Genomic DNA, 26,661 nt, shown 5'->3' on the forward strand with positions numbered 1-26,661 from the left:
ATGGACTTTGAAGCTAGATAGGACCTACCAAAGCTTATGCTTTACTGGCATACTTTTCTGCCATGATGAAGCATCAGAGTATAGAAATTTAGTGGGGACGTTATTACAGAGTATAATAATTTTTTAAGACTTAGACTTTAATAATATTTACAGTATTTATAGTAATCTGACCTGCTTAAAGTGTTGTCAAGTAGAATTTATGCTGAATCCTTTTTAATGATCAAAGATCTCGTTTGAATTAGTACTTTTTGTATGCAAATGTAATTGTATTCATGAAGTATTTAGTATCTTAAACATTTTTTATTCTTTGCATCATAGATGTTAGAGCTGAAAAGGATCAAAGATTGAGGAATTTTAGGATTTTTGTCAGCGTTACGTGTAAAATAAAAATTCAATTGATGTGTACAGTCTACAAAATTTTCACTAAACTGGTCACACATTACTGATACTTTATTGATAAAATATATGCTGAATACTAGTGACCAAAAACAGTAGAATCATATAATATATAGCATATAATATTGGTAAGGACCTTAGGAGAATATGTAGTACAACTCCCTTGTTTTATAGATGAGGAAGCTGAGGCCTAAGAGATAAAGTAACTTGTCTAAGGTCATAAAGGTAGTAAGTGACAAAGCTGGAGTTAGAATTCAAGTTATATGATTCTAAATCCTGTATTCCTTCTACTAAACTACCACCTGCAGTGGCTTAGAATACACTCTAATTATGTGAAGGATGTGTATGTATGTATGTATGCATGCATGTATTTGTATATAGAGATCTATGAAAACTTTATATTTTATGTATATAAAAGAAAACTGTATTATAAATACTATATGTGGCATACAGGAAAACTTTATATGTACATGTACACACACACACACACACACACACACACAAATTTGCTCAGCCCATATAGAATTGTTATATGTTTTGAGTACTATTTAATGAGAATTTTTCATCATTTAGTTTGAATCAGCAAAAATTAAGAAGTTTTCTTGTCTATAAAATCAGGATTATAATGGCAGGTTCCTGCAAGGTTGTTGTTAGGATCAAATGAAATTTTACATATATAAAAGGTATTTTTAAATCCTCAAAGTCCCATATCAACATTGTTAATTATTAGCAAAAAAACTATAGCTTTCACAGCAGTCACACCCAAGTAAACCATCTTTATATAGGCAGATGGGCTAAAGTGGGTTGAGGTTAAGTGACAGGCTTCAGACTTGTCATTGAGTTTAGGGGATTTCTACCCCAAGCATATGAAGACTTCCCTCAGTGGAGTGGGAGGATGGATGAGAACAATTTGTTCCAGTGGCCCTGAAGGCAGCTGGAACAGGCACTGTAGAGCACTTAGAGCTTCATCAGATATCGAAGATGCAGAGGTTGTCCACTGCATCCACTGTAAGGTCATCCTGAATTTTATCCAGCCACTGGACTTAAATGACTGGAAGAGAGAGTGGGGCTGACAACTGTGCAACTTGGCCTTACTTAAATCCAGTTCACGCGCAAGCCAAGACATGACCCATGCTGTCAGCGGTACTCTTCGAAAATGAGGAACCAGGGGGCAGCTACGTGGCGCAGTGGATAGAGCACCGGCCGTGAAGTCAGGAGGACCTGAGTTCGAATCCAGCCTCAGACCAACACTTGACACTTACTAGCTTTGTGACTCTGGGCAAGTCACTTAACCCCAATTGCCTAAGAAAAAAAAAGAAAATGAGGGACAAACAACAACATTTAATAATCACAGAATTGGTTTAGTATTAGCATAGTATCTAGACTAGGAGTCTTGAAAGTTGAGATTCTGCGATCTTGGTTCTGTAATTCATAGCTTTGTGACTGAGGAAATTGAGGCCCCAAGAATTTAAGTAACTTCTTGACCTAGGTTTGAATTCCAACTCTGCCATTTACTCCCTGTGTAACCTTCAACAAGTTAACTTCATTTCTCATGGCTTACTTGCCTTATCTATAAAGTAAGGGATTTGAATTAAATTACAGCTTTAAAAACTGTATAATTTTATGATTTTTCTTTCATTTAAATAGGTAACTTTAAAAGTTTTGAAGATAATTTTCCTCTGTATCATATCATGGTTTATATTGGTAGAAACCTTTTTTTGGAAAGTTCAGTGTTTAGTTTGGAAAAATATCCCTTGTGAGTAAATTTATTTTGCTAACTTTTCAAAAGAAAACTCTAAGGGTATTTAAAATAGAAACTTTAGTAATTTTTAGAATAAAATTTATTATCCTAGCGAAAATTTCAGTTATGAAACTTTTAAAGTTCTTTTCATTTTGGCCTTATTTTTTTTTATTAAAGACAGAGAAGTAAAGGATCACCATTTCTAGTGGGAGATTGAGTAGGTAGAAAATATTAAACTAAGAATAGCTTAAAACTTGTTTTAGAAACAATCTGTTTATAAAATAGAAATTTAATATTGACATTGTGTGCTAGATTATTCATTTTCTGTTAATTTGTTGTTTTATATTGTACTATCACAAGGGAATTCTGTGTTTAAATCAATGTTTACAACTTATTAAAAATAAAGAATTGTTTTGCTTACCATTTAACACTACCATTGGTTAACACTGGTGAGATCTTAGCACCTTTATATGACAGTGACTTTATTCGTTTTTCTGGATTAGTTGATAATTCTGAGGGGCAAGTGGACAAATAAAATGTTAATTGGTTGTCCAGGAAGAAGAGTCTAATTATGGAGTCGTGCAATAAAGAAGTTTAAATGTAGTTGTAAACTAAATTTTATATGAGAAAAAACTCACTTTTATGCCTCTTGTTTTTAGCAACAAATGTCTGGAGAAGATGAAGTGGAATTTTCAGATAAAGATGATGCGGATGGTGATGGAGAAGGTTCCAGTGATTGCCCTACCATCAGGGTTCCCTTAACATCACTTAAAAGCCATCAAGGAGTGGTAATAGCAGCTGATTGGTTGGTTGGAGGGAAGCAAGCAGTAACAGCCTCATGGGATAGAACAGCAAACCTATATGATGTTGAGACATCTGAGCTTGTTCATTCTTTAACAGGTACCTTTTAAGTATTTTTTTGTTTTGTCCTTGGTAAAAAGGACACACGTCTTTCAGATGAGTTTTTTTCAATGGAATTAATGTTATATCTTGTATGTTTCAGTCATTCAAAGATATTTTTTATAGAAGTTTCTTCTGAAGCTTGTATAATTGTTTATGTATTCTAGTTCTGCAATTTTCTGACCCTATGCAATGTAGAGAGCTACGATATATGGATCAAAGGATTGAAATACTTAAATTTTGAAGAATTGTAAAGAGAAAGTATTTTCTAATCTAATCATAATTGTTGTATTGAGAGCTTCACAACATTTGGATGTTTTTAGTTCAGTTCTTCGGTTCTAAAACAGTTGTAATCAGTCTATATTCCCTTGCATTTTTTATTGTGTTCAGAGTGACCTTGGGGGTGGGACTCTGAAAGATGAAGCTTTCACATAGTTGGACTATTGTACTGACTCAGCATGTATAAATAACTTGAACCTAAAAGTAAGCATTTTTATCACATTAAATACTTAACAAATTGCCATTTCCTGATTTCTACTTGAATGCATGTCTGAAAAGACTAACATATTTGAGGTTTTGTTGAAACTAGTCTCAGGCATCCTATGCCTTTTTGATTCTATTAGAAAAATACTCATTAAAGTGTACCTTACCCCCCCTCCCTTTTTTTTTTTTGGTGAGGCAGTTGGTGTTAAGTGACTTGCCCAGGATCACACAGCTAGTGATTGTTATGTGTCTGAGGCTGGATTTGAACTCAGGTCCTTCTGACTCCAAGGCCAGTGCTGTATCCACTGTACCACCTAGCTGCCCAGTACCCATTAAAGTGACTTGTTCATTTTTAGTTTCCAACTAAATTGATTACTCTACATTGGAGGACACTTTATAAATATAATTTCCATGTTGGTTTTCTTTTTTTTCTCCCAGAAGTGAAGTTTTTTCTTTTTTTGATCAGTGCTTTATTATAGATATATTCATGAAAATAAGAAATCTTGCCTTTTTGGTATTCTAAATGTTCTCATCTGTGGTTATAGGGCATGATCAAGAGTTAACACATTGTTGTACACATCCCACCCAGCGTCTTGTAGTGACATCGTCTCGTGATACAACCTTTCGCCTTTGGGATTTCAGAGATCCTTCAATCCATTCTGTGAATGTCTTTCAAGGTCATACAGAGTAAGTAACATGTGCTTTCAGAATTCTGATTATATTGGATGGGGTGTGTGGGTGCATGTTGCATTTTAATTTTCAATTAATTTTCAATATTTAGAGCCTAATATACTATCTACTTTTACTAATTTTGTAAAATGTTCATCTCTTGAGCATTCATCTTGCATTTTGCATATTTGAAATCATGAAGGAATTAAGAACAAGTATTTTGATGCTCTCTGTTTTTTTTTAAAATAGATATTTGAACTAAAATATTCCCATGCTCATCAGTAATCATCTTGGCATTTAGAAACTCATTGGCAAATTTTCTTTAGTTTTACTTCTCCATATTTGCAGTCACTCTCATCTTAAATGAAATGCAAAATTTACTTATGAAATTTTAAGAGTTTTCTTTTTTTGTTTCCTCATTTTTCAGTTTTGTAAACATTAACTTTTTCTTCAAATTTTAAATGGATAAGAAACCAAAGGGACATGTAATTCATTAACATTTAACATAACTTTCCCTTATAGCTATAGTTTATATATTATTAAGTTGAGTGTGTTATTTCTGCAAAGCTTAAAAGTACATAAGTAAAATAATTTTTAAAGCCATTCTGTATGTTGACAGAAAGAAATCAGAGCATAGTAGAGGATAACTTTTGAAATATATTCCTGAATTATTCTCATATTGCCACTTGTGCTTGACAAATCATTATACAACTTAGCTGATTATTTGTATATTACCTTTCTTCTCAGTGTAATGGATTAAGTACCCAAAGCTTGCTGCAGAAAGGCCAAAAATACGGTAACTGTATAAAGAACCATAAAGCTGGAAAGGACATTTATTAGAGAGATTATCATTTCAAACACTTCATTTTATTTCTTTACTAAATTTTTTTTATTATGAACTTAATAATCATCTACAACCACAAATGTTTAAGTTTTGTATACTTAATAAAATAAAATCATAGGAAACCATGAACCTCAATTACATAGTTTTTACTTATTAAATTTAATGTGGTAACAACAAAATTGCCTTATTTGTATGTCATTCTGAGTTTTTTGTTATGTGTATTTTTAAGTTCTTCATTTCCCTTTCCTGCCTACCTCCCTTCCTTCTCCCTCATTGCTGACTAACTTACCCAGCCACTGTTGTAACAAATACGAGTAGTTAATCAAAACATCAACACATTTCCGTGTCTGAAAGTACATGTGTCCTTTTGAACCTTGGTCCATCATCTCTCTTCTAAGATGTGGACACCATGTTTTATCACCTGTCCACTGATGTCATGGATTGGTCAGTGTATTGATCAGAGTCGGTTATCCTTCAATGTGGTTTTCTCCTCCATTATTCTCATCATTGTAGTTCTTGGATCTTCCTATTTTAATTTGCATCAGTTTATTCAGATCTTCCCTGATTTCCCTGAGTCTATCATATTCACAATTTTTTATGGCACAGTACGCACAGCACAGTTTGTTCAGTCATTTCCCAGTTAATTGATACCCATTTTGTTTCCATTTCTTAACTATAATAAAAGCATTGCTATAAATATTTTTGTACACATGGGTACTTTAACCTTCTATCTTTGACTTCTTTGAGGTACACTGTGTGCCTAGTAATGCATCTTTGGGACAAAGAATATTGCAGTTTAGTGACTTTTTGGTAATTGCTTTCCAGAATTGTTACATTCACTGCTTCACCAATGATCCATTAATGAACTTCACTTCCCCATATCCCTCCAAACAGTTCCTTTTTTCACGTCTTGCCAACTTTGGCAATGCAATAAGTATGAAGTAGAATCTAAGATTTGTTTTATTCACCAGTTCATTCATCTTACAAATGAGAAAACTGACATCCGGATAAGTAAATTTCCTCATGTTACAAGGATAGTTAATGACAGAGAAGGTACTAGAATCCAGGTCTCCAGATTAATAATGCTGAGATTTTTTCCACGATAGAGTGAGAGTGATGTGTCTATTCTGTGGTTAAATTGTAAACCTAGTCATATATGTCATATATGTAAACCTAGTCATATAGTCAAATGGTAAACCTAGTCATACATACCAACTTTACTCCCAAAATCTTCTGAAAAAGAAAACGAATTTAGCATTTTATTTTAAACTAATCTGAATAGCTTTTGTCTTACTTTCCCCTTCCTGGCAAAACTCCTTGAAAAATCCATTTTTATCTGGTGCACCTCCATTTCCTATCCTTGAATCTCTTTTATACTTTTTATAGTCCGACTTCTGATCTAATCATTCTACTAAAACTGGTTTTTCCAGTTACCAGCATTGTCTTAACTGCCGTATCTAATGGTCTTTTCTTAGTCCTCATCTTTCCTGGCTTCTCTGTAGCATTTGAGACTATTCATCACTTTCTTCACTGTTTTCATTGCATGGCTTTTTCATTCTTCTCTACCGTCCTGATCACTCCTCAGTCTTCTTTGAAGGATCTTCATATTATAAAGTGCTGTGCAAACTTTAAAACACTATGTAGATGTTATCTGGCTATGTCTGCTAACCATGGGTGTACCTCAAAGTTCTGTTCTGTGCCTTTTTCATTTTTCTCACTGTAATATCTCATTTGTTGATGTCATCAACTTCTGTGGGTTCCTTAATCTCCATGCAGTTATTTCATGATGTGTATGTTCACCATTAGTCTTTTTTTTCCTCCTGCGCCCTAGTCCCACATCACCAACTCCCTGTTGAACATTTCACGCTTAATGTCGAGTGGACATCTCAAACTAACATGTCCAAAACAAAACTTATCTTCTCCCTTCTCTTAGCCTTCTTTTGAAATTATGTGTTACTGTTGAGGGCTCTACCATCCTGTTTGTCACTCAGTTTGCAACTTCGGTGTTATCCTTGGCTCCTCACACTCACCCTGGACAGATTGTCATTTGCTGGATACTTTTCTTATGTGTCTCCAGTGCTCTTCTCACACAACTGCACCCTGGTGCTGGTATTTATCACTTCTGTCCTGGACTACTGCAGTAGGTTTCTGTTTAGTTTTTGTACTTCAGGTATGTTCACTCCAATCCATTTTGCATGCTGCTGCCAAAGTGATTTTCTTAAAGCATAGGTCTTCCTATGTCATTGTCCTATTTAATAAACTCCTTTAAAAAAAACAAACCAACTTTTTGTCATTTAAAGCTCTTTACAACCCGACTACTACTTCTTCCTCTTGCTGTCTTCTTACATTTTATTATTCTTCGTGTACTCTATGATCAAGCTATACTGCCCTTTTTGTTGTTCTTCACATGTGACACTTCACATTCATTGCCTTGTCTTTGTACTGGCTGTGCCCCCACTTTGCCTATAATGCACTTTCCCCTCAATTCTGCCTCTTAGAATCCTTGGCTCCCTTTAAGAATCAGCTCAAATACTGTCTTGTACAAGGGATCTTTGTGGTTCGGTCTCTCTCCCCCACACCCCAATGTCTGGTACCTTCTCTCTAAGATTATCTTCTCTCTTTTATGTTTCTTGCATATTACTTTTTATTTACAGGTTGGCTTACATAGAATGTAAACTTCTTGAGGATGAAGACTATTTTTACTTTTTTATTGTATCTCCAATGCTTAATGCAATATCTGATGTAGATTAAGTACTTAATAATTGCTGATTATGGCTGATTAAATTGGGAAGAAAAACAAACACTAGACTGAAATTAAATATTTGACAGTCTATATGTACCTCAAAATGTACGTTTCTTTTAGGTATTGCTCCTTAATATATTCTTGCTTTGTATAATTCATACCTACTTTTTACAAAACAAAATTATCTTTATGCAAGGAGATCAGTTAGTGGTAAGTATGGTATATGTCTATAGGCTCTGCTACCAGGGAAACTGAAGCTGGTGACCTCTTGAGCTTGAGAGTTCTAAGCTATAGTGAACAAAGCTAATCACTTGTAAGCACCCAATTCAGAATTAATACGATAAACCCCTGGGATCAGGGCTCTACCACGGTGCCTAAGGAGAGACAATTAGACAAGGTCAAAAGTCGAACAGGTCAAAGCTTCCTGGGTCCTGATCAGATTGGAATTGGGCCCCAGAGTGGCCCCAGTACTTCAAGCAGGGGTGAGATAGGTATGACAGAGAGATGGACTAAATAATGATTTTTTTCCTTACTTTTTCCATACTTTATGAGAAAGGTCCACATATTTTATGTGTATCCTTGATGAAAATTTAAGAAGGAAAAACTTTTTTTTTATTGTTATCTTTTTTTTTAATATCACCTTTCCTTTCTACATATGTTCCTTCTTTCTTTCCTACCTAGCAAGTTATCCTGTGCAATGAAGATTAAAAAAAAAGAAGAAAGTGTAGTGAAACCAACCAATACTTCAGTTATGTTTGACAATGACCCCTAGTTCTGTCAGCAAAGGAGAGAGAGATGTCTTCTCATAACTTCTTCAGGGCTGAGCTTGCTCATTATAATGACTTAGCTTTTAGTTTAATTAAAAATTTTTTTTCTCTTTACATTGTTGTGATCATGTATATTCTTTTCTTACTTCTTCTTATTTAACTCTGTATTAATTCATCTAAATCCTTCCTGAATTCTTCACATGCATTGTTTTTGCTTGTTTGATTTACACGGGGGTTTGGCAGAGCTGATGAATATAAAGAATGAAGAGAAGCTTGGGAAGACTTCTACGAGCAGATTCAGCTAAGTGGTATAGTGGATAGAGTGCTAGACTTGCAGGCAGGAAGACTGGAGTTCAAATCCTGCTTCAAACACTAGCTTTGGAATCCTAAGCAGATCACTTCAACTCTTTCAGCCTCAGTTTCTTCATCTGTTTAGTTGGCATGACAGTAACTCAGAGTTGTTAAAAGGATTAAGAGTTGTTGCAACTTATGTTAATATGTAAGGCATTTTGTAAACCTTAAGCACTATATAAATGCTAGTTATTAATATTATTATTAGTAGATTTCAGTTAGCAGAACCAGAAACCACTATGCAACTACAATAGTACAAATGGAAAGAAAAAAAAGAAAACTGAATGTTGTAATATTATTGACCTAGACTTTTCTTGAAGAAGAGATGAAAAAATGAACCTTCCTTTCTTTCTTTGTGGAAGTGAGGGATTATGGACATGGGGCATTGTATGTACTATCAGATTCAGTTGTATGTACTGGGCAGTTCTACTGAAATGCTTTTAATTTTTTTTTTTTTTTTTTACAAGGGATGACTTGCTATTTAGGGAAAGAAGAATAGATATGGTCAGAATAAGGTTGATAAAAAATTAAACTTTAAAAAAGCAAAAAAGAATTTACTTACTTATGACACCTTAAATTTGGAAGCACAGGGAATCTTATGTTTTCATTTTATTGTAACATATACATGTTTTTACTTTGCTTTTGATGTATTGATTGATAAGCCTTTCACAACTAGCCAGTGTTAATTGCTAAGTTTTGTTTTGTATTCTCTGTTACTAAAGATGAAAATGAGTTATAGTGCTGAGAAGATGCTTGCTATGTGGAGTCAGTGGAAGGGTGGATTTTATTTTAATTGTGAGTTGTTTCTCAGTTGTCTCCCTTTGTGAAATATAGGGAGTGAATAAATTAGCAAATTTTTTTTGTCTTCTTTGCTGTTGGTAGATATGTGAAATTAATTTTGTTCTGTGGAATTGTGTGCTAGTGTAGATTATAAGCGTATACAAAGAAAAAGCTGATTTTTAATATGAACTTGGAAGAAAAATTCAGCTCATTCCATTTTCCTCAGATTTGTAGAAGACATTTCTAGGTTTCAGGTGACATGTGAATTAATTTTAGTCCTTACATCAGAAGAAATAATTGGATATGTACATTATCATATCAGGCATAAGGCAAGGGAGGGTTTTAGTTTAATTTAGAAATTCCAAAATTTAATTAAAACAGAAAATATGTACTATTTTTCTAAACAGAAAAAATAACACTAGTATTCATTCCACTTATACAGGTTGCTTTTTATTCTTTATACTAAGTTTTATTCTCATCTTCTCTTTATTTCCTAGATGATGATAAACATTTTATAAAATCAGCACATGTGGCATTTTGAGAGGGTTAAGAGTACTTAAATCCTGTTGTACTTGAATTTTTCTGCTCCTCTATTTGCTAAAAGCACCAGTAGTAGACTGGAAAGGTATCTGTTTTTAACCAGGTCTACATTTTGGTGAGGTTGCTGAACAGTTGTAATTACCTGTAAATCAGAGTTTGAAAGAAGAATCACATTTTAGCTTGTTTTAAAATTAATTACTGAATATTCTCCTTCTTTACCTTGAAGTACGTAAAGTGTTTTGTGTTATTTATCTTTTAAAAGAAACTTTTAAAATACTTTCTTGAAGCAAGATTTTTAGGATTATTTTTGTCAGCAGATGGCATCACAGTTCTTTTTATTACATAAAATATTTCTTGATAATACTTGATGAACAAAAATCAGTAGGCTTTCCAGAAACATTTCAAATTTAGAAAGGAGGAAATTAGTCATTTCATAGGAATCCAACTGAGAATGTTTCTCCCCAAATAGCAATAATCTTTTACCTCTATGACAACCTCATAGCTTTTAAGTATGCATTATAATTCTTAAAGGAATTAAAAGCCTTAGGCTGTGTGTATGTGTGGAAACATATGTACATATTTGTATTTTCATTTTTTAAAAATTTTTATTTATTTTTTATTTTTTTTGCTTTCAACATTTACTTCCCTAAGATTTTGAGTTCCAAATTTTCACCTCATCTCGCCCTTCCCCCCACCCCAAGATGGCATGCATTCTAAATACCCCTTCCCCTAGTCTGCCTACCCTTCTATCTCTCCCCCCCTTCTTTTATCCCCTTCCCCTTCAATTTTCCTGTAGGGCAGGATGGATTTCTGTACCCCCTTTCCTGTATTTCTTATTTCCTAGTTGCATGTGAAAACATTTTTTTTAAACATGTGTTTTTAAAACTTTGGGTTCCAAATTTTCTCCCTCCCTCCCTCCCCACCCACCCTCATTGATAAGGCAAGCAACTCAATATAGGTTATATATGTGCAGTTATGCAAAACACTTCCATAGTAGACATGCTGTGAAAAACTAACTCTTGTTTCCTTTAATCCTATCCTGCCCATCCATTTATTCTATTCTTTCTTTTGGCCCTGTCCCTCCTCAGAAGTATTTGCTTCTGATTACTCCCTTTCCCAATCTGCCCTCTTCTCTATCATTCCCCTACTCTCTTGTCTCCTTCCCCCCTATTTTCCTGTAGGGTAAGACAGATTTCCGCACCCAATTGAGTGTGTATGTTATTCCCTCCTTAAGTCAAATCCTATGAGAATAAGATTCACTCATTCCCTCTCACCTTCCCCCCTTTCCCCTCCACTGTAAGAGCCTTTTCTTTTCTGTTTTTTTTTTTTGTGGGATAATTTACCCCATTCTACCTCTCCCTTTCTCCTTCTCCTAGTATATTCCTCTCTCACCCCTTAATTTTATTCTCCAGATATGACCCCTTCATTTTCAACTCACCTTGTGCCCTTTATCTATCTATCTATATCTATATATATAATTTATATATAATTTTTCCCCTCCAGCTACCCTAATACTGACAAAGGTTTCATGAGTTACAAATATCATCTTTCCGTGCAGGAATGTAAACAGTTCTACCTTAATAAGTCTCTTATGATTTTCTCTTTCCGGTTTACCTCTCCATGTTCCACTGGAGTCTTGTATTTGAAAATCAAATTTTCTATTCAGCTCTGGTCTTTTCATCAAGAATGATTGAAAGTCCTCTATTTCACTGAATGACCATTTTTTCCCCTGCAGGATTATACTCAGTTTTGCTGGGTAGGTGATTCTTGGTTGTAATCCTATCTCCTTCGCTCTTCAGAATATTATATTCCATGCCTTGCAGTCCCTTAATGTAGAAGCAGCTAAATATTGTGTTATCCTGATTGTGTTTCCACAATACTTGAATTGTTTCTTTCTGGCTGCTTGTAATATTTTCTTCTTGACCTGGGAGCTATTAGCTACGATATTCCTAGGAGTTTTCCTTTGGGGATCTCTTTCAGGAGGAGATTGGTGGATTCTTTCAATTTCTATTTTGCCCTCTGGTTCTAAAATATTAGAACAGTTTTCCTGGATAATTTCTTGAAAGGTGATGTCTAGGTTCTTTTTTTGATCATGGCTTTCAGATAGTCCAATCATTTTTAAATTCTCTCTCCTGGATCTATTTTCCAGGTCAGTTGTTTTTCCAATGAGATATTTCACATTGTTTTCTAATTATTCATTTTTTTTGGATTTGTTTTACAGTGTCTTGATTTCTTATAAAGTCACTAGCTTCCAGTTGTTCTATTCTAATTTTTAAGGAAGTATTTTCTTCAGTAATCTTTTGGACTTCCTTTTCCATTTGGCCAGTTTTGCTTTTTAGGGCATTCTTCTCCTCATTGGCTTTTTGGACCTCTTTTGCCATTTGGATTAGGCTATTTTTTAAGGTGTTATTTTCTTCAGTATTTTTTTGGGTCTCCTTTAGCAAGCTGTTGACTTGTTTTTCATGATTTTTTGCATCACTCTCAGTTTTTCCTCTACTTCTCTTACTTCTCAAAATCCCTTTTGAGCTCTTCCAAGGCCTGGGCCTGATTCATATTTTTCTTGGAGGCTTTGGACGTGGGAGCTTTGGCTTTGTTGAATTCTTCTGGTTGTATGTTTTGATCTTCTTTGTCCCCAAAGTAAGATAATATAGTCTGACTCTTTTTGCGCTGCTTGCTCATGATCCCAACCAATTTCTTGATTTTTAAACTCTTTGTTAAGGTAAAAGTCTGCTTCCAATGTGAAGAGTGTACTGTCCCAAGCTTCGGGGGGTTTGTACAGCTGTTTTCAGAGGTACTTCTAGGGACCTGTAATTTTCAGTTCTTCCAAGGTGGTACGATAAGGGGCAAGGTGTTTCCTCTCCACAGCCACAACAAACTCCACCCCGCCAGCGCTCCTCCTCTCCCCAGGACCGCCCCTCAGAACTATGACCCAGATCCAAGCACTGGTAAAGCAAGAGATTCCTACCTCAGCCCTGGCAAAGAGATCCCTGCAATCCCCCTCTGATCAGTCACTCGATTCCCCCTCAGTCTGTGGGCCGGAAGCTCAGGAAAAAGCGGCCATGCGCAAGTCTTGCAGCTGAGACCTAGCTCCTCTCTCACCGCAGTCACAGACTTTTCCCACTGACCTTCTAAGTTGTCTTTGGCGTTCAGAGGTTGAGAAGTCTGGAAACTGCCACAGCTGCCCTCGATTCAGTCCTCTGAGGCCTGCTCCAGGGTTGCTGCGGCCTGTGCGCCCACGCCAACCTGCGCTCCTCTCCCTGCCCGGCGCGATATACCTTTCACATCAACCATCCAGGCTGTCTTGCGCTGGAAATTTCTTTTACTCTGTCTTTTTTGTGGGTTCTGCTGCTTTAGAATTTGTTTAGAGCCTTTTTTTAGATATTTGGAGGGCTTTGGGAGAGAGCTCAAGGCAGTCACTGCTTTTCCTCCGCCTATATTTTCACTTTTACTGAAGTCAAATGGTAGGATATAGTGACAGTAGAAATGCTGAGTGAGAGTAGAAAAGGATACTTTGTCTTAATTCTGCTTCCATATTAACCAATTATGGAATGAAATTGCATGTAATTGTTAAAAATAAATTGAATCCTAACCTTGGGCAAGTTTTATAGTACCTCTGGATCTAAATTAATTCATTTGTAAAATGAGGGGAATGAATTAAATGCATTTCTGAAGCTTATTGATTTTAGAATTCTATTAAATTCAATTCTTAGCATTGGAATTATAGGGTTGGAAATCAAATCAAATCATAAGAGACTTCAGAACTCATCTAGTCCAACCCATAACTCAAGCATTCACTCTCAGTACAGTTTCTCAGAGTTGTGACATTTATTTTTAGTAATATTTTATTTTTTCCCCCAGTCATGTCAAGACAATTTTTAGGATTCATTTTTACAAGATTGAGTTTCAATTTTTTTTCCCACCCTCCTTCCTCCTGTTCCTCCTTTCTCTTCCCCTTCCCCTTCCTAAAATGGTAGGCAATTTGATATAGGTTATATATGTGCTATCATGTAGAACATATTTCCATATTAGTCACAGTTGTGAAAGAAGAAATTGATCAAAAGGGAAAAAAAAACACAGGAAAGAATAAAGAAAGTGAAAAAGTATGCTTTGATCTGCATTCAGAGTCCATTAGTCCTTTATCTGGATGTAGAGAGCGTTTTCTTTCATGAGTCGTTTATACTTGTCTTGGATCATTGTGTTGCTGAGAAGAGCTGAGCCATTCGTAGTTGATCCTCACACAGTGTTGCTGATAACTGTGTACCATATTTTCTTGGTTCTGCTCATTTCACTGTATCAGTTCATAGAAGTCGTTCTAGGTTTTTCTGAAATCTGCCTATTCATCATTTCTTATTGTACAACCGTATTCCATTATGTTCATATACCACAGCTTCTTCATCCATTCTCCAATTGATGGGCATCTCTTCAGTTTCCAGTATTTTGCCACCACAAAAAGGGCTGCTGTAAATATTTTTGCACATGTAGGTCCTTTTCCCTTTTTTATGATCTCTTTGGATACAGACCTAGTAGTGGTATTGCTAGATCAAAGGGTATGTACAGTTTGGTTGCCCTTTGGGCATAGTTCCAAATTGCTCTCCAGAATGGTTGGATCAGTTTACAACTCCACCAGAAGTGCTTCAGTGTCCCAATTTTCCAACATTCTCTCCAACATTTATAATTTTCCTTTTTTGTCTTTTTAGCCAGTCTGATAGCTGTGAGGTTAGTCACTCAGAGTTTTTTAAATATGCATTTCTCTAATCAGAAGTGATTTAGAGCACTTCTTCATATGCCTATAGATAGCTTTGATTTCTTCCTCTGAAAACTGCCTGTTCACATCCTTTGACCGTTTATCATTTGGGGAATGGATGTATTCTTATAAATTCAGTTCTCTATATATTTGAGAAATGAGGACTTTGTAGAGACACTTGTTGTAAAGATTTTTTCCCAGCTTTCTGCTTTCCTTCTAATCTTGGTTGCATTGGTTTTGTTTGTACAAAAACTTTTTAATTTAATATAATCAAAATTATCTATTTTATGTTTTGTAATGCTCTCTATCTCTTGTTTGGTCATAAACTTATTACTTAACTTCTCCCTTAAGAATTTGGATGCCATACCACTTGGTGCATATATGTTTAGTGTTGATATTAATTCATTCTTTGTGGTACCTTTTAGCAAGATATAGTTTCCTTCCTTATCTCTTTTAATTAGGTCTGTTTTTGCTTTTGCTTTGTCTGAGATAAGGATTGCTACCCCTGCTTTTTTTACTTTAGCTGAAGCATAATAGATTCTGCTCCAACCCTTTACCTTTACTCTCTGTGTGTCTCTCTCTGCTTCAGTTGTGTTTCTTGTAAACAACATATAGCTGCTTCTGTTTTGTGGGAGAGTTCATCCCATTCACAGTTGTGGTTACTACCTGTGCATTTCCCTCCATCCTATTCTTCCTCCTGTTTGTCCTATTTCTCTTTTACCCTTTCCATCCTCACCAGTGTTTTGCTTCTTTCTAATATCTCCCCTAATCTGCCCCTTCTTCTGTCAGTCTCCCTCCTTCCCCCACCTTTACTTGATCTCCTCCCCTCCTACTTCCCTGTTGGGTAAGATAGATTTCTATATTCAACTGATTGTGTATATTATTCCATCTTTGAGCCAATACTGATGAGAGTAAGGTTCAAGCAATGCCCATTGCCCTCCCATCTTCCCCTCTGCTGTAATAGGTCTTTTGTGCCTCTTAATGTGAAATAATTTAGCCCATCCTACCTTACCCTTTCTTCTGCACCTGTTGTACTCCTCTTTCTCATCCCTTAATTTTTTTTATGTCATCCCTTCAAATTCAACTTATACCTCTATCCTCTGTCTTTGTGTATTCCATCTAGTTGTACTATTAGTGGTACAGTTTTTAAAAATTACAAATATCATCTTCCCATGTAGGGATGTAAACAGTTCAGTTCCATCGAATCCCTTATGTTTTCTTTTCCCTTTTTCTCTTTTTGCCTTTTTAGGCTTCTCTTGAGTCTTGATATTAGAGATCAAATTTTTGTTTAACTCTGGTCTCCTTATGAAAGCTTGAAATCTTTCCATTTCATTGAATGAACATTTTTTTTCCCTTGGAGTATTATGTTTACTTTTGCCAGGTAGGTGATTCTTGGTTGTAGTCCTAGCTCCTTTGCCTTCCAGAATATCATGTGCTATGCCCATTGATCCTTTAATGTTGCAGCTGCTAAGTCCTGTGCAATCCTGATTGTGGCTCCCTAATATTTGAATTGTTTCTTTTTGGCGATTTGCAGTATTTTTTTTTCTTGAGTTGATATTTGTTCCTTGGAGTTTTTATTTTGGGATCTTTTTCCTGAGGTGATCTGTAGATTTCTTTTAATGACTGTTTTGCCCTCTGGTTCCAGGATACAGGGCAGTTTTCCTTGATAATTTCTTGAAAGATGCTGGCCAAGTCCTCATTTTGGTTATGACATTCAAATATTCTGGTGATTCTGACATTGTCTCTCTTGGAACTATTTTCCAGGTCAGTTGTTTTTCCAATGAGGTATTTAACATTTTCTTCTTCTTTTTTTAAAATTTTTTCATTCTTTTGAATTTGTTTGATTGATTCGTGATGTCTTACATAGTCATTAACTTCCACTAGCCTAGTTATAACTTTGAAGGAGTTGTTTTGCCCAGTTAGCTTTTGTTCTTTTACCATTTGGCCAATTGCACTTTTTAAGGAGTTGTTTTCTACAGTGGATTTTTGTATCTTCTTTTCAATTTGGTCACTTCTGCTTTTTAAGCAGTTGTTTTCTTTTTTTCAAGCTATTGACTCTTTTCCACAATTCTGTTGCATCACTCTCATTTTTTCCCTCTTATACCTCTCTTACATGATTTTTAAGTTCCTTTTTTTGAGCTCTTCCATGAATTCTTTCTGGGCTTGAGACCACTTCCCATTTTTCTTTGGGGATTTTGCCCATAGGTGTTTTGACATTGTTGTCCTCTTCTGAGTTTGTGGCTTGATCTTCTCTGTCACCGTAGTAACTTTCTATCGTCAGGTTCTTATTTTGTTGTTTTTTGCTTTTTTTATTCCCCCTTTTTCCTTTTAAATTTGAGCCCTGCTCTTGGGGTTGAGGGGGCACTATCTCATGCTTCTTGTACCAGGTGCTGTAAGCCCTGGCTGTTTACCTGGTGCTGCACTGATCTTGCCCAGAGACACACACAGGGGACCCTTGTGTCTGGTGCTGCGCTGAGGGGGTATGTGGGGGGTGGCTGGCTCTGCTGGAGGCTGTAGAGGTCTGGCAATTTACCTGGTGCAGAATCAGGGTCCTAATACTGGTGTCTGGCATATGCTAAGGCCTGTGGGGTATTTTTGCATTTTCCTGGAGCTTCACTGAAGTATGTGGAGGTTGCCTGTTTGCCCAGGGTTACCCTGAAGCACCTAGTGGTTCTTGGAGCTGGAGTCTGCTGGCTATGCTGAGGCATGTAGGAGTTCCTGGTGTTGGGATTTGCCTGCTCCACTGCACTGGGACTCATCTCCCACTGGTTTACTGAGGTGGGGCTTGCTGCTTGCTGGCTTACTGGGACATTTCCTGTCCTGGACTGCATTTTCCTTCTGCCTGAGTGAGACAAACCTTTCTTGGCAATCTTCCAAGTTTGTTGGCCTAAAAGATTGTTTCACTCTGTCTTTTTGCTGGTTCTGTTGTTCCAGGATTTGTTTTGGGACACTATTTCATGGTTGTTTGGAGGTGAATACTGCTTACTCAGTCATCAGACATGTGACGTATAGCATATTGTATGCTCCTTGAGGGTAGATAAGGACTGTCTCTTTGTTTGTCTCTCTAGTGCCTAGTGTGTAGTAGATACTTAATAAATGCTTTTGATTCATTCAGCCTTTGTTGGAAGACTTTTAGTGACAGAAAAACTCACTTAGTCCCAAGACAGCACATTCTATTTCTGAACAATTTTAATTAATAGAGTACTTTTTTTCATGGTCTTCATTTTTCCTTCTTAGATCAAGCAGATTGTGTAGTACCTCTTTTACATAGCAACTTTTCAAATATTTAACAATAGTGATCATGGCCTTTCCTATGCCCTCTTTTCTAGACTTAACATTGTGTGTTACTTCAGCTAATTCTCATTTGTCGTGATTATAAACATATTCCAACTTATAAATGTTTTTCCTAAAATGCAGTATCTAGAACTAAAAGCAAAATTCTGAATTTGGTCTGACCAGGGCAGAGCATTGTGGCACTGTTCAATTCCATAAATATTTACTAAGGGCCCTGCTATGTGCATCAAAAATACAAAGATGTGACACACATCCTGTTGTCAAAGCACCTTCCTTTCAACAGCTCTCCCCTCCTGCTTCTCCAGAAAAAAAAAAAAAAGCCCTCCCTTGTCAGCAAGTCTGGTTAAGCAAAATAAATCTGTCTGTGGCTGAAAATGTATGCCTTCTTCTGTGGGAAGGATGATGCATCATCAGTCTTCTGGAGTCATGATTATTCATTACATTGATCAGAGTTCTTAGCTTTTTCAAAGTTATTTTCCTTTACAATTTATAGTCATCGTATAAATTGCTCTTTTTTTTTCTCTTTTGTCAATAAATTTATTTAAAGATATAAATTTTCTTTTTATGATTGCTTTGGCTGCATCCCCAAAGCTTTATCTCATCATTTTATTTGATAAAATTAGTCATTTCTATAATTTATTGTTTAACCTCCCAATTCTTTAAGAATTATCTCGATTTAAGTTTGAATTTTTCGAAAGTCCTTTGTTGGTTTTAGTTTTTGTTGAGTTGTAAAGGATGTACTTGATGTTTTTTGCATTTGTTCATGAGGTTATTATGCTCTAACACATAGTCAGTTTTTGTAGATACCATGGCATTTCTGACAAATACATTCCTACTCAGTATTCATCAGAGATGTATCATACTTAATTTTTCTAAAATTATATTCATAGCCTTAACTTCTTTCTTGTTTATATTTTTATTTGATTTGTCTAGGTCCAAAAGGGTCCAAAAGGGATACATTGAGTTCCCCAACTATTACAGTTTTGCTGTCTATTCCTGTAACTAGATTAACTTTTCCTGTAAGTGCATATTAAGTATTGATGTTATTTCATTATCTATGGTGTCTTTAAGCATAATGTTTTCCTTATTATCTCTTTTAACCTTGTCTGTTTTTACTTTTGCCTTGTCTGAAATCATGATTTCCTTTTTTGAATTCGCCTGAGAAATAATAAATTTTTCTGAAACCTCTCTCTCATTTTAACTCTGCGAATCATTGTTTCAAGTATATTTCTTAGAAAACAGGTATTATTGAATTCTACTTTCTAACCCATTCTGCTACTTTCCTTTTTTTTTTAAGTGAGTGCATCCCATTCATGTTCATTGTTATGATTGCTAATTGTGTATTTCTCTTCAGTATATCTTCTTTTAATTTTTTTCCCCTCTTTTTGCCCCTCACTCATCTCTTTACGCAGAAGAAGGAGGTGGTAAAAAAGGAGGGATAGAAAACATTAGTGATCTCTCTTTAATGGTTTGTCTCTACTCCATTTCATGAACGAGAAAATGGATGCTCAGAGAAATTAAGTGACTCACTTACATTCATACAGCTAAGAGCTTTTGGAGATACGACTCAAACTGATTTTATGATTCTTCTTCCAGTGCTATGTTGTTTTCCCACTTGCCTGTTTCTTCTTCTTGGTCAGAATCAGCTCTCATTCCTCTAGTTTCTTGCTATACTTTTGTTGCACAAATGTAAACAGCAAGATAAGTCAAAAGTTTATTAGATATTCTGCCTTAACAGAAAGATTTCCAGCCAATTTCCAAATAATTGAGTTTCCCCATCACAAACACTTCTTGTAACGTACTCATATTCCACAGTTTAGCCATTTCCCAGTCGTCAAGGAGATAGTTTGTTTCAGGCTTTTAGTTATCACAGATAATAATTCATCTGTGAATATTTTTAAGTGGGTCTTTCCTTGTTGTCATTTACCTCCTTGTTTGGGATGTAAATGCTGAAGTAGCAACTCAGGAGCTAATGGTTGACCAATATATTAACTTCTCCTACATAATTTCATAGATTTTTTTTTTTCAGAGCAGTAGGGTCAATTCACAGCTCTCTAGCAGTGAATTAATCTGTCAGTCTTCCCAAAGCCCGTTAATGTTTTCATCTTTACTATGGCTGTGAGTTGATGACTGAGTATTTTAATTCACATTTATCTTTTTTTGAGTGATTTTGAACAACTTTTCAGATGCTTATTAATGGTTTGCATGGGCTCTTTTTGGAAACTTCTTCAGCTTCCCTTCTATAATTCTTCTACAGCCTTCACCTCTGTCAGAATCTCCTTTTTCCCCAATAGTTGAAGAAGTGATATCCCTACTCCTACTATTATTCACAATCATCATTGGAATGGAAGTGGAGGATGGGGGCGAGAGAAAACAGGTTTCTATTCATTAAAATAGATAAAACTTTAAAACAACAAAAATTAGGTTAAACATGATAGACAACACAGCATGTACTACCTTGTTAAAGTTAAAGCACGATCTTCTTTTAATACAGTTGCACACAGTTGTAGATGCCTTTTAATGTTATTTTGCTTAATTGTTTTCAGAGAGTATGCTTAGTAAATTTATCTTTGCTGTGTTAAATAAAAATTTATAAATTAAAAAAATACGCTTAAAAATTACCAGGTCTGTTTTCATACTTGATGTATTTGTTGAGTCAGCATAGTGTAGTCAATAGAGAGCTGGAATACCTAAGTTTAAGTCTCACCCTGACACATACTGGCTGTGTGATCTTGGGCAAATCATTTGAACTCTCATTGAAGCCCTAAACAACTCTCTAAGATTGTATATTGCAGAGAAAGTGTCAACCTTCATAAATAGAAGGATTGTCCTCATGCATGAATGAGTTAGTGAAATCACAGGTCCTTTCCCCATTCCAGTCATTTGGATGTATTCATTAATCATTCCGTATCATCATGTTGGAAATGACAGCGTAAAAGGCATCACTTAGAGTTGACTTTGAGTTGCTGTGAACTATTGTTTGTTTAGTAGTCAGAGAATAACACTTGTTCTACTATTATTATTACGGCAGCACAATAGTAGTAGGTTAGGCCTTTGTTAAACAAAACTTTTAAATTATTAATATTTTCACCTTTGCTTTCTTTAGATAATCAACAAAACAATAAATCAAGCGCTGTTTTATTCATAGCTATAAAGGCTCGCACTGAAAATTTAATAACAATCAGAGTTGGCTCCAGCACACCCCTGATTCTTACCCTGATCTTACCTTGTCCTTTCCTGCCTGTCTGCATTTGCACATGCTCTCCGTCATGCCTGTAATGAATTCCTTCTATCTTTTTTCCCTTTTACTATCAGGTCCTATATTCTGATTCTTCCCTTCTCCTATCCTTCAAGTAGAAGTAATAGGTCTCCTTAAATCTTCCATGTCATTCTCTTTGACCTCTCCTATATTAGTTGAACTTTTTTTTATAGCTTTTTTTATACATATTATCATAAAGTTCCTTAAAAGAAGGAAATTAAAAAAAAAATCTTCCTGCCCCTAATATCTAGCATAGTGCCTCAAGTATAATAAGCACATAATACATTTAAAAAAAATTCAATCCAAGATTTCAAGTATGTTGCTAGAGTTCCAACCATATTAGCAGTTTCTTTCTCAAGAACAGTCTTTGTGTTCTTATTCTTTGTATGAGCTACAAATGAAGTCTAATGCATTTCATATGAAATAATCAGATTTCCCATAAACTATATATTTAACTGTTATGTAAATTATATATAAAGTTTATGTATCTAAAGCATGTATATGATTTTTATATGTGTATGCATGTACACTACCTGTACATAGTCATACACGTACATATTAAGGGGTGTGTGTAGGTGGCTGCCTGTCTGACATATAAGATAATAGATTTGGCAGTCTTTTCAAAAGTCACATGAGTGATGAGTGTCTTATCATTTGTCTCTCTCCAGGATATTCTCTGTACTGCTTTGTAACATCCTAATGCATAATTATTTAAACCATTACTACCTGGACCCTGGATAAATCTGAATTCCTGTCAAGGGGCTGCTATTGTTACAGAACCTTTTTTTTTTCTAAGTTTAAGAGACTAATTCTCTCTTTTTAATGGAAGATAAGAGATGCCTGTTAAGGTTTCTCTTTTTTGAGAGGTATTTTGGCTCCTCTTCTTAAATGTATGCCTTCCTCTATCGTGACCTACCTTCCCTGTGGAGTTTGGGAGGATTATTTTCTTAGTTTTCAGTTTCAATTGCTATAAAAAAAAACTGACAGTTGAAGTGACTACTGGCCATTAAATTTCATCATCAGGTGGTCTGATGACTCCATTTATACCAATAAGACAATATTTGCATATGGTTATATACTCTGGCATTGATAAGATCTTAAATTAGTTCAAGATATGTTAAAAATGCTGGAAAGCAAGGATTTTCCTTTTTCCCTTCTGATTAAAGCTACAAAGACATGAAGAGTATAAAAAAAATTTAGATTTCTAACCTAAGTATTTAGTGTGATGCTAAACTACTGGTATGTTTTTATAAGGTCAAAATAGCTCAGGAGCAGCTAGGTGGCGCAGTGGATAGAGCACCGACCCTGAAGTCAGGAGGACCTGAGTTCAAATCCGGCCTCAGACCAAACACTTGACTCATCCTAGCTGTGTGACCTTGGGCAAGTCACTTAACCCCAATTGCCTTAAAAAAAAAATTAAAAAAAAATCAGCTCATTAATTTTGTGTTATGATCTGAAAGTGCTAATAGTTACTGGTTCACACTTCTAAAGAGAAAATGTGGGGTTTGGAAAACTGCATTTTAAACTAAATGATGTTTATAGAGAAAGTATACTTTTTTTTTTTTAGCTATAATTGATATTAGATGTAGCAATTTTCAGTTATCTATTTCTAGCTTGGCCTGATTAAGTACAGATCTGTGGAACATAGTAGGAATTGAAGTTAGAGACATTTAACGGTGATAGAATTGAAGACATCTTGGTAGGCTGAATTCCATTGGCAATTTGTATTTTATTTTATCCCACCCATTCTGTAGCTTGATCTTCCTACCAAGGGTCAAAGGAGAGCTCTGGTCTTGTTCCTCTATCATTCCATTATCATTTAAGGAATTAAAATATTTCTGTAAGTAGCCTCCATACTGTGATTTCCAGATTTTGAAATTGTTTTACCCATGTCTCACCCTTCTGCTTGTCAAGACAAACTCTTGTATGTGCACAAACATGTGCACATGTGATTCCATTCTATCCTGTCTTCTTTAGCAGATTACTTCTACTCTCATCCATTTTTTTGTTGTTGTTGTTCAGTTGCTTTTCAGTCATGTCCAATTCTTTGTGATCCCATTGGGGTTTTCTTGACAAAAGGTACTGGAGTCGTTTGCCGTTTCCTTGTCCAGCTCATTTACATATGAGGAAACTGAGGCAAACAGGGTTAAGTGACTTGCTCAGGGTCACACAGCTTATAAGTGTCTATGGCCAGATTTGACTCCAGGCTTGGCATTCTGTCCATTGAGCCAGCTAGCTGCCCATCCATACTATCATCCATACTTCCTCATTAATCTTCATCCTTTCTCAGGTTCCTAGATGTGTCCCTGCCCCCTACAAACTTGTCAGTCTTCCCCATACTAAAAAACCCTCACTTCATGTATCCTTCCCCATACCTATTATCCTATGTTTTTTCTTCCATGGCCAAATTGAAAGGCCTTATCTTAATTTTTTGCCTTGACATCTCTGCAGCCTCCAAAGCTGTCAGTTACCCTCTTCTCCTTGGTACTCTCCTCTTTCTGAGTTTTTGTGATATGGATCTTTCCTCATTCTCCTCGTAGTTGTCTGACTGCTCCCTCCCAGGCTCCTTTTCTGGATCATCATGCAGTTCATATTGACTAACCATGGATGGTCCCCCAAGGCCTTGTCTTAGGCCTCTTCTCCCATACTGTTTTACTTAGTGATCTTACCAGCACCATAATTTTTAATTACCTGTGTATTGATTCTCAGACCTACTTATCTAGCCCTGACCTCCCTTCTGGACCACCAATATTGCATCTCTGACTATCTATTGGATATTTCAAACTGGAAGCCATATAAACATCTTAAATTCATCATGTTCAAAACTGAACTAGGATATTGGTGTCCTCAGCAGTAATAGGGAAGTTAGAAAGAGGGAAAGGTTGGAGACGGAGGGGCAGGGAGAGACAATGAGTTCAAAGGTGCTATCTACACTAATGCTTCTTCTTTAATGTCATTTAGTGTGATCTCCTCATTTTACAGATGAAATTGAAAGAAGTTAAGTAACTTATTCAAGATTTCCCTAAGAGATTAGCACAGTCGGTAGGTATGAGAGGTGAAACTTAGACCCAGGTTTTCCTGTCTCCTGGGCTAGCTACCCACCTTGCCACATTGACACTAAAAAAAAAAAAGATATTGTTGACAGAGCAATAATTTTTTCTTGCTGCCTATACTTATTCCTTCAATTTCTTTTCTTGTTGCTATATGACTAATATTCCTGGTTGTAGTTTATAATAGTGCTAACAGTGTGCATCCTTACTTTTATCTATGATATGATAATATGATCATTAATTTAAAGGCATATTGTATTTCTCTACAGATTATAATAACTTTATTCTAGATATATGCTACTTACCATAATAAGAAAAAGCTGATTTATTCCTAAGCTTTCTACTGTATTTCCTGTAGAAGAATGTGTATTTCATCAGAAGCTTTTTCTGCACATATTGATGTATTCATGTGATCTTTATTTTTTCTCTGTTATTAATATACACTATTCTATTTATAGCTTTCCTAATATTGAACCCATTTTCCATGGCTGGTATAAGTGCAATTTGATCATAGATGTTTAATATTTCTAATGAATACAAAACAATATTAAGGACTTCAATTATTTTATAATTTTTTCAATTAATAAGATTTTTTTCTGTCACTTGCACCTCCATTCTCTATTAGAAAAAAGCAAAGAAAAATAAATCCCTTGTACCAAATATGCATAGTAAAACAAAACAAATTCTTACATTGTGCCGAAAAATATGTTTCATTTTGCCTCTTGAGCCCATCACCTCTCTGTCAGGCTAGCATTCTTCATCATCACCTGTCATGGATGGAAATTGCATTGATCAGAATTCTAAAGTATTTCAAAATTGTTTGTTTTTATAATGTTATTGTTGTATAAATTGTTCTCCTGGTTGTCTTAGCATCAGTTCGTCTAAGTCTTTCCAGGTTTCCCTGAAACCATCCTTTTCTTATGCCACAGTAGTATTCTATGACAATCATATACAATAATATATTCATTCACTCCCCAATTGTTGGGAATTGCCTCAGTTTCTAGTTCTTTACAATTGCAAAAAGAGTTCCTGTAAATATTTTTGTATGTATTTTTATTTGTGTGGGTCATTTTCCTTTTTTTTTTTTTTTTAATCTCTTTGCACGGTTAGAAGCCTGGTGTTGTTGGGTCAAAGGGTATGTACATTTTAGTAACTTTGGGGCATATTTCCAACACTACTACCACAATTGTAATTTTCCTTTTTTTGTTGAGTTGGCCAATCTTATGGACGTGAAGCAGAACCTCAGAGTTACTTTAATTTTCATTTTTTTGATGATTAGTATTTGGAGTATTTTTCTATATAGCTGTTTATAATTGGACTTTTTTCTTTAAAACTTGCCTATTTATATCCTTTGATCATTTGTTAGCTGGGGGTCAGCTCTTACTTTTGTTGCTGTCGGTGTTACTATCCTTAATAGCCTCTCTTAACTCACTTATGGTTTGCGACATCTAGTCTCTTTTGAGCTAGAATACCAGGTAACCTCCTAGTACATTAGGTCTCAAGAGGCTTGTCTTTGAGTAAATAAAGCATATAAAATCTATTGGTGTAAAGCTATTTGGGTTCCTGTGTAACATCTATTTGGGATGTTAAGAACCTACCCACTCTATTTGATTTGTTAAGACGACTGTACATGCTACAGCTGCCAGTGTGATTTTCCTTTAGCACTAATCTGACCGTGTCATTCCCTGCTCAGTGAACTCCTGTGACTTCTTCCTGCCTCTGGCATAATGTACAAGTTCCTTTGTTTAGCTTTTTAAAGGCCTTTACAACCGGGCCCTAACCTATCTTTCTGACCTCATTGTTATGTTACTCTCATTCTTGCACTCTGAAATCTCACCAGGCTGGCCTTCTTTTTGTTCCTCACACACATTGCTCCATCTCCTGTCTCACCTTTGCTTGGCTAGCCCCCTCTGTGAAATCCGTCCTCCCTTTCAGATTATAGAATCCCTGTTTTTCTTGAAAAAGAAGCTCAGGCATCACCTTCTTTCTACTTGAAGCTTTTCCTGATCTTCCTAACTACTACCTTTCTTCCCATGTGACTTAATATTTATATTGTGTGTGTGTGTGTGTGTGTGTGTGTGTGTGTGTGTGTGTGTGTGT

General features: G+C 35.6%; 1 protein-coding gene across 4 annotated transcripts in view; it reads left to right on the forward strand.

Annotated features, from left to right (window-relative positions):
- WDR37 (WD repeat domain 37) overlaps window positions 1–26,661 on the forward strand; it is a 125,401-nt gene that overhangs the window by 74,316 nt on the left and 24,424 nt on the right. For all 4 annotated transcript variants that reach the window (XM_027841533.1, XM_027841532.1, XM_027841530.1 and 1 more), the window contains 2 exons: window positions 2,797–3,037; window positions 4,066–4,207. In XM_027841533.1, coding sequence (XP_027697334.1) covers window positions 2,797–3,037; window positions 4,066–4,207 — 383 coding nt within the window. The remainder of the gene's footprint in view (window positions 1–2,796; window positions 3,038–4,065; window positions 4,208–26,661) is intronic.

The sequence above is a fragment of the Vombatus ursinus genome, unplaced genomic scaffold (genome assembly GCF_900497805.2).
Source record: "Vombatus ursinus unplaced genomic scaffold, bare-nosed wombat genome assembly UNPS02014861.1, whole genome shotgun sequence".
In the NCBI taxonomy this organism is placed as follows: domain Eukaryota; kingdom Metazoa; phylum Chordata; class Mammalia; order Diprotodontia; family Vombatidae; genus Vombatus; species Vombatus ursinus.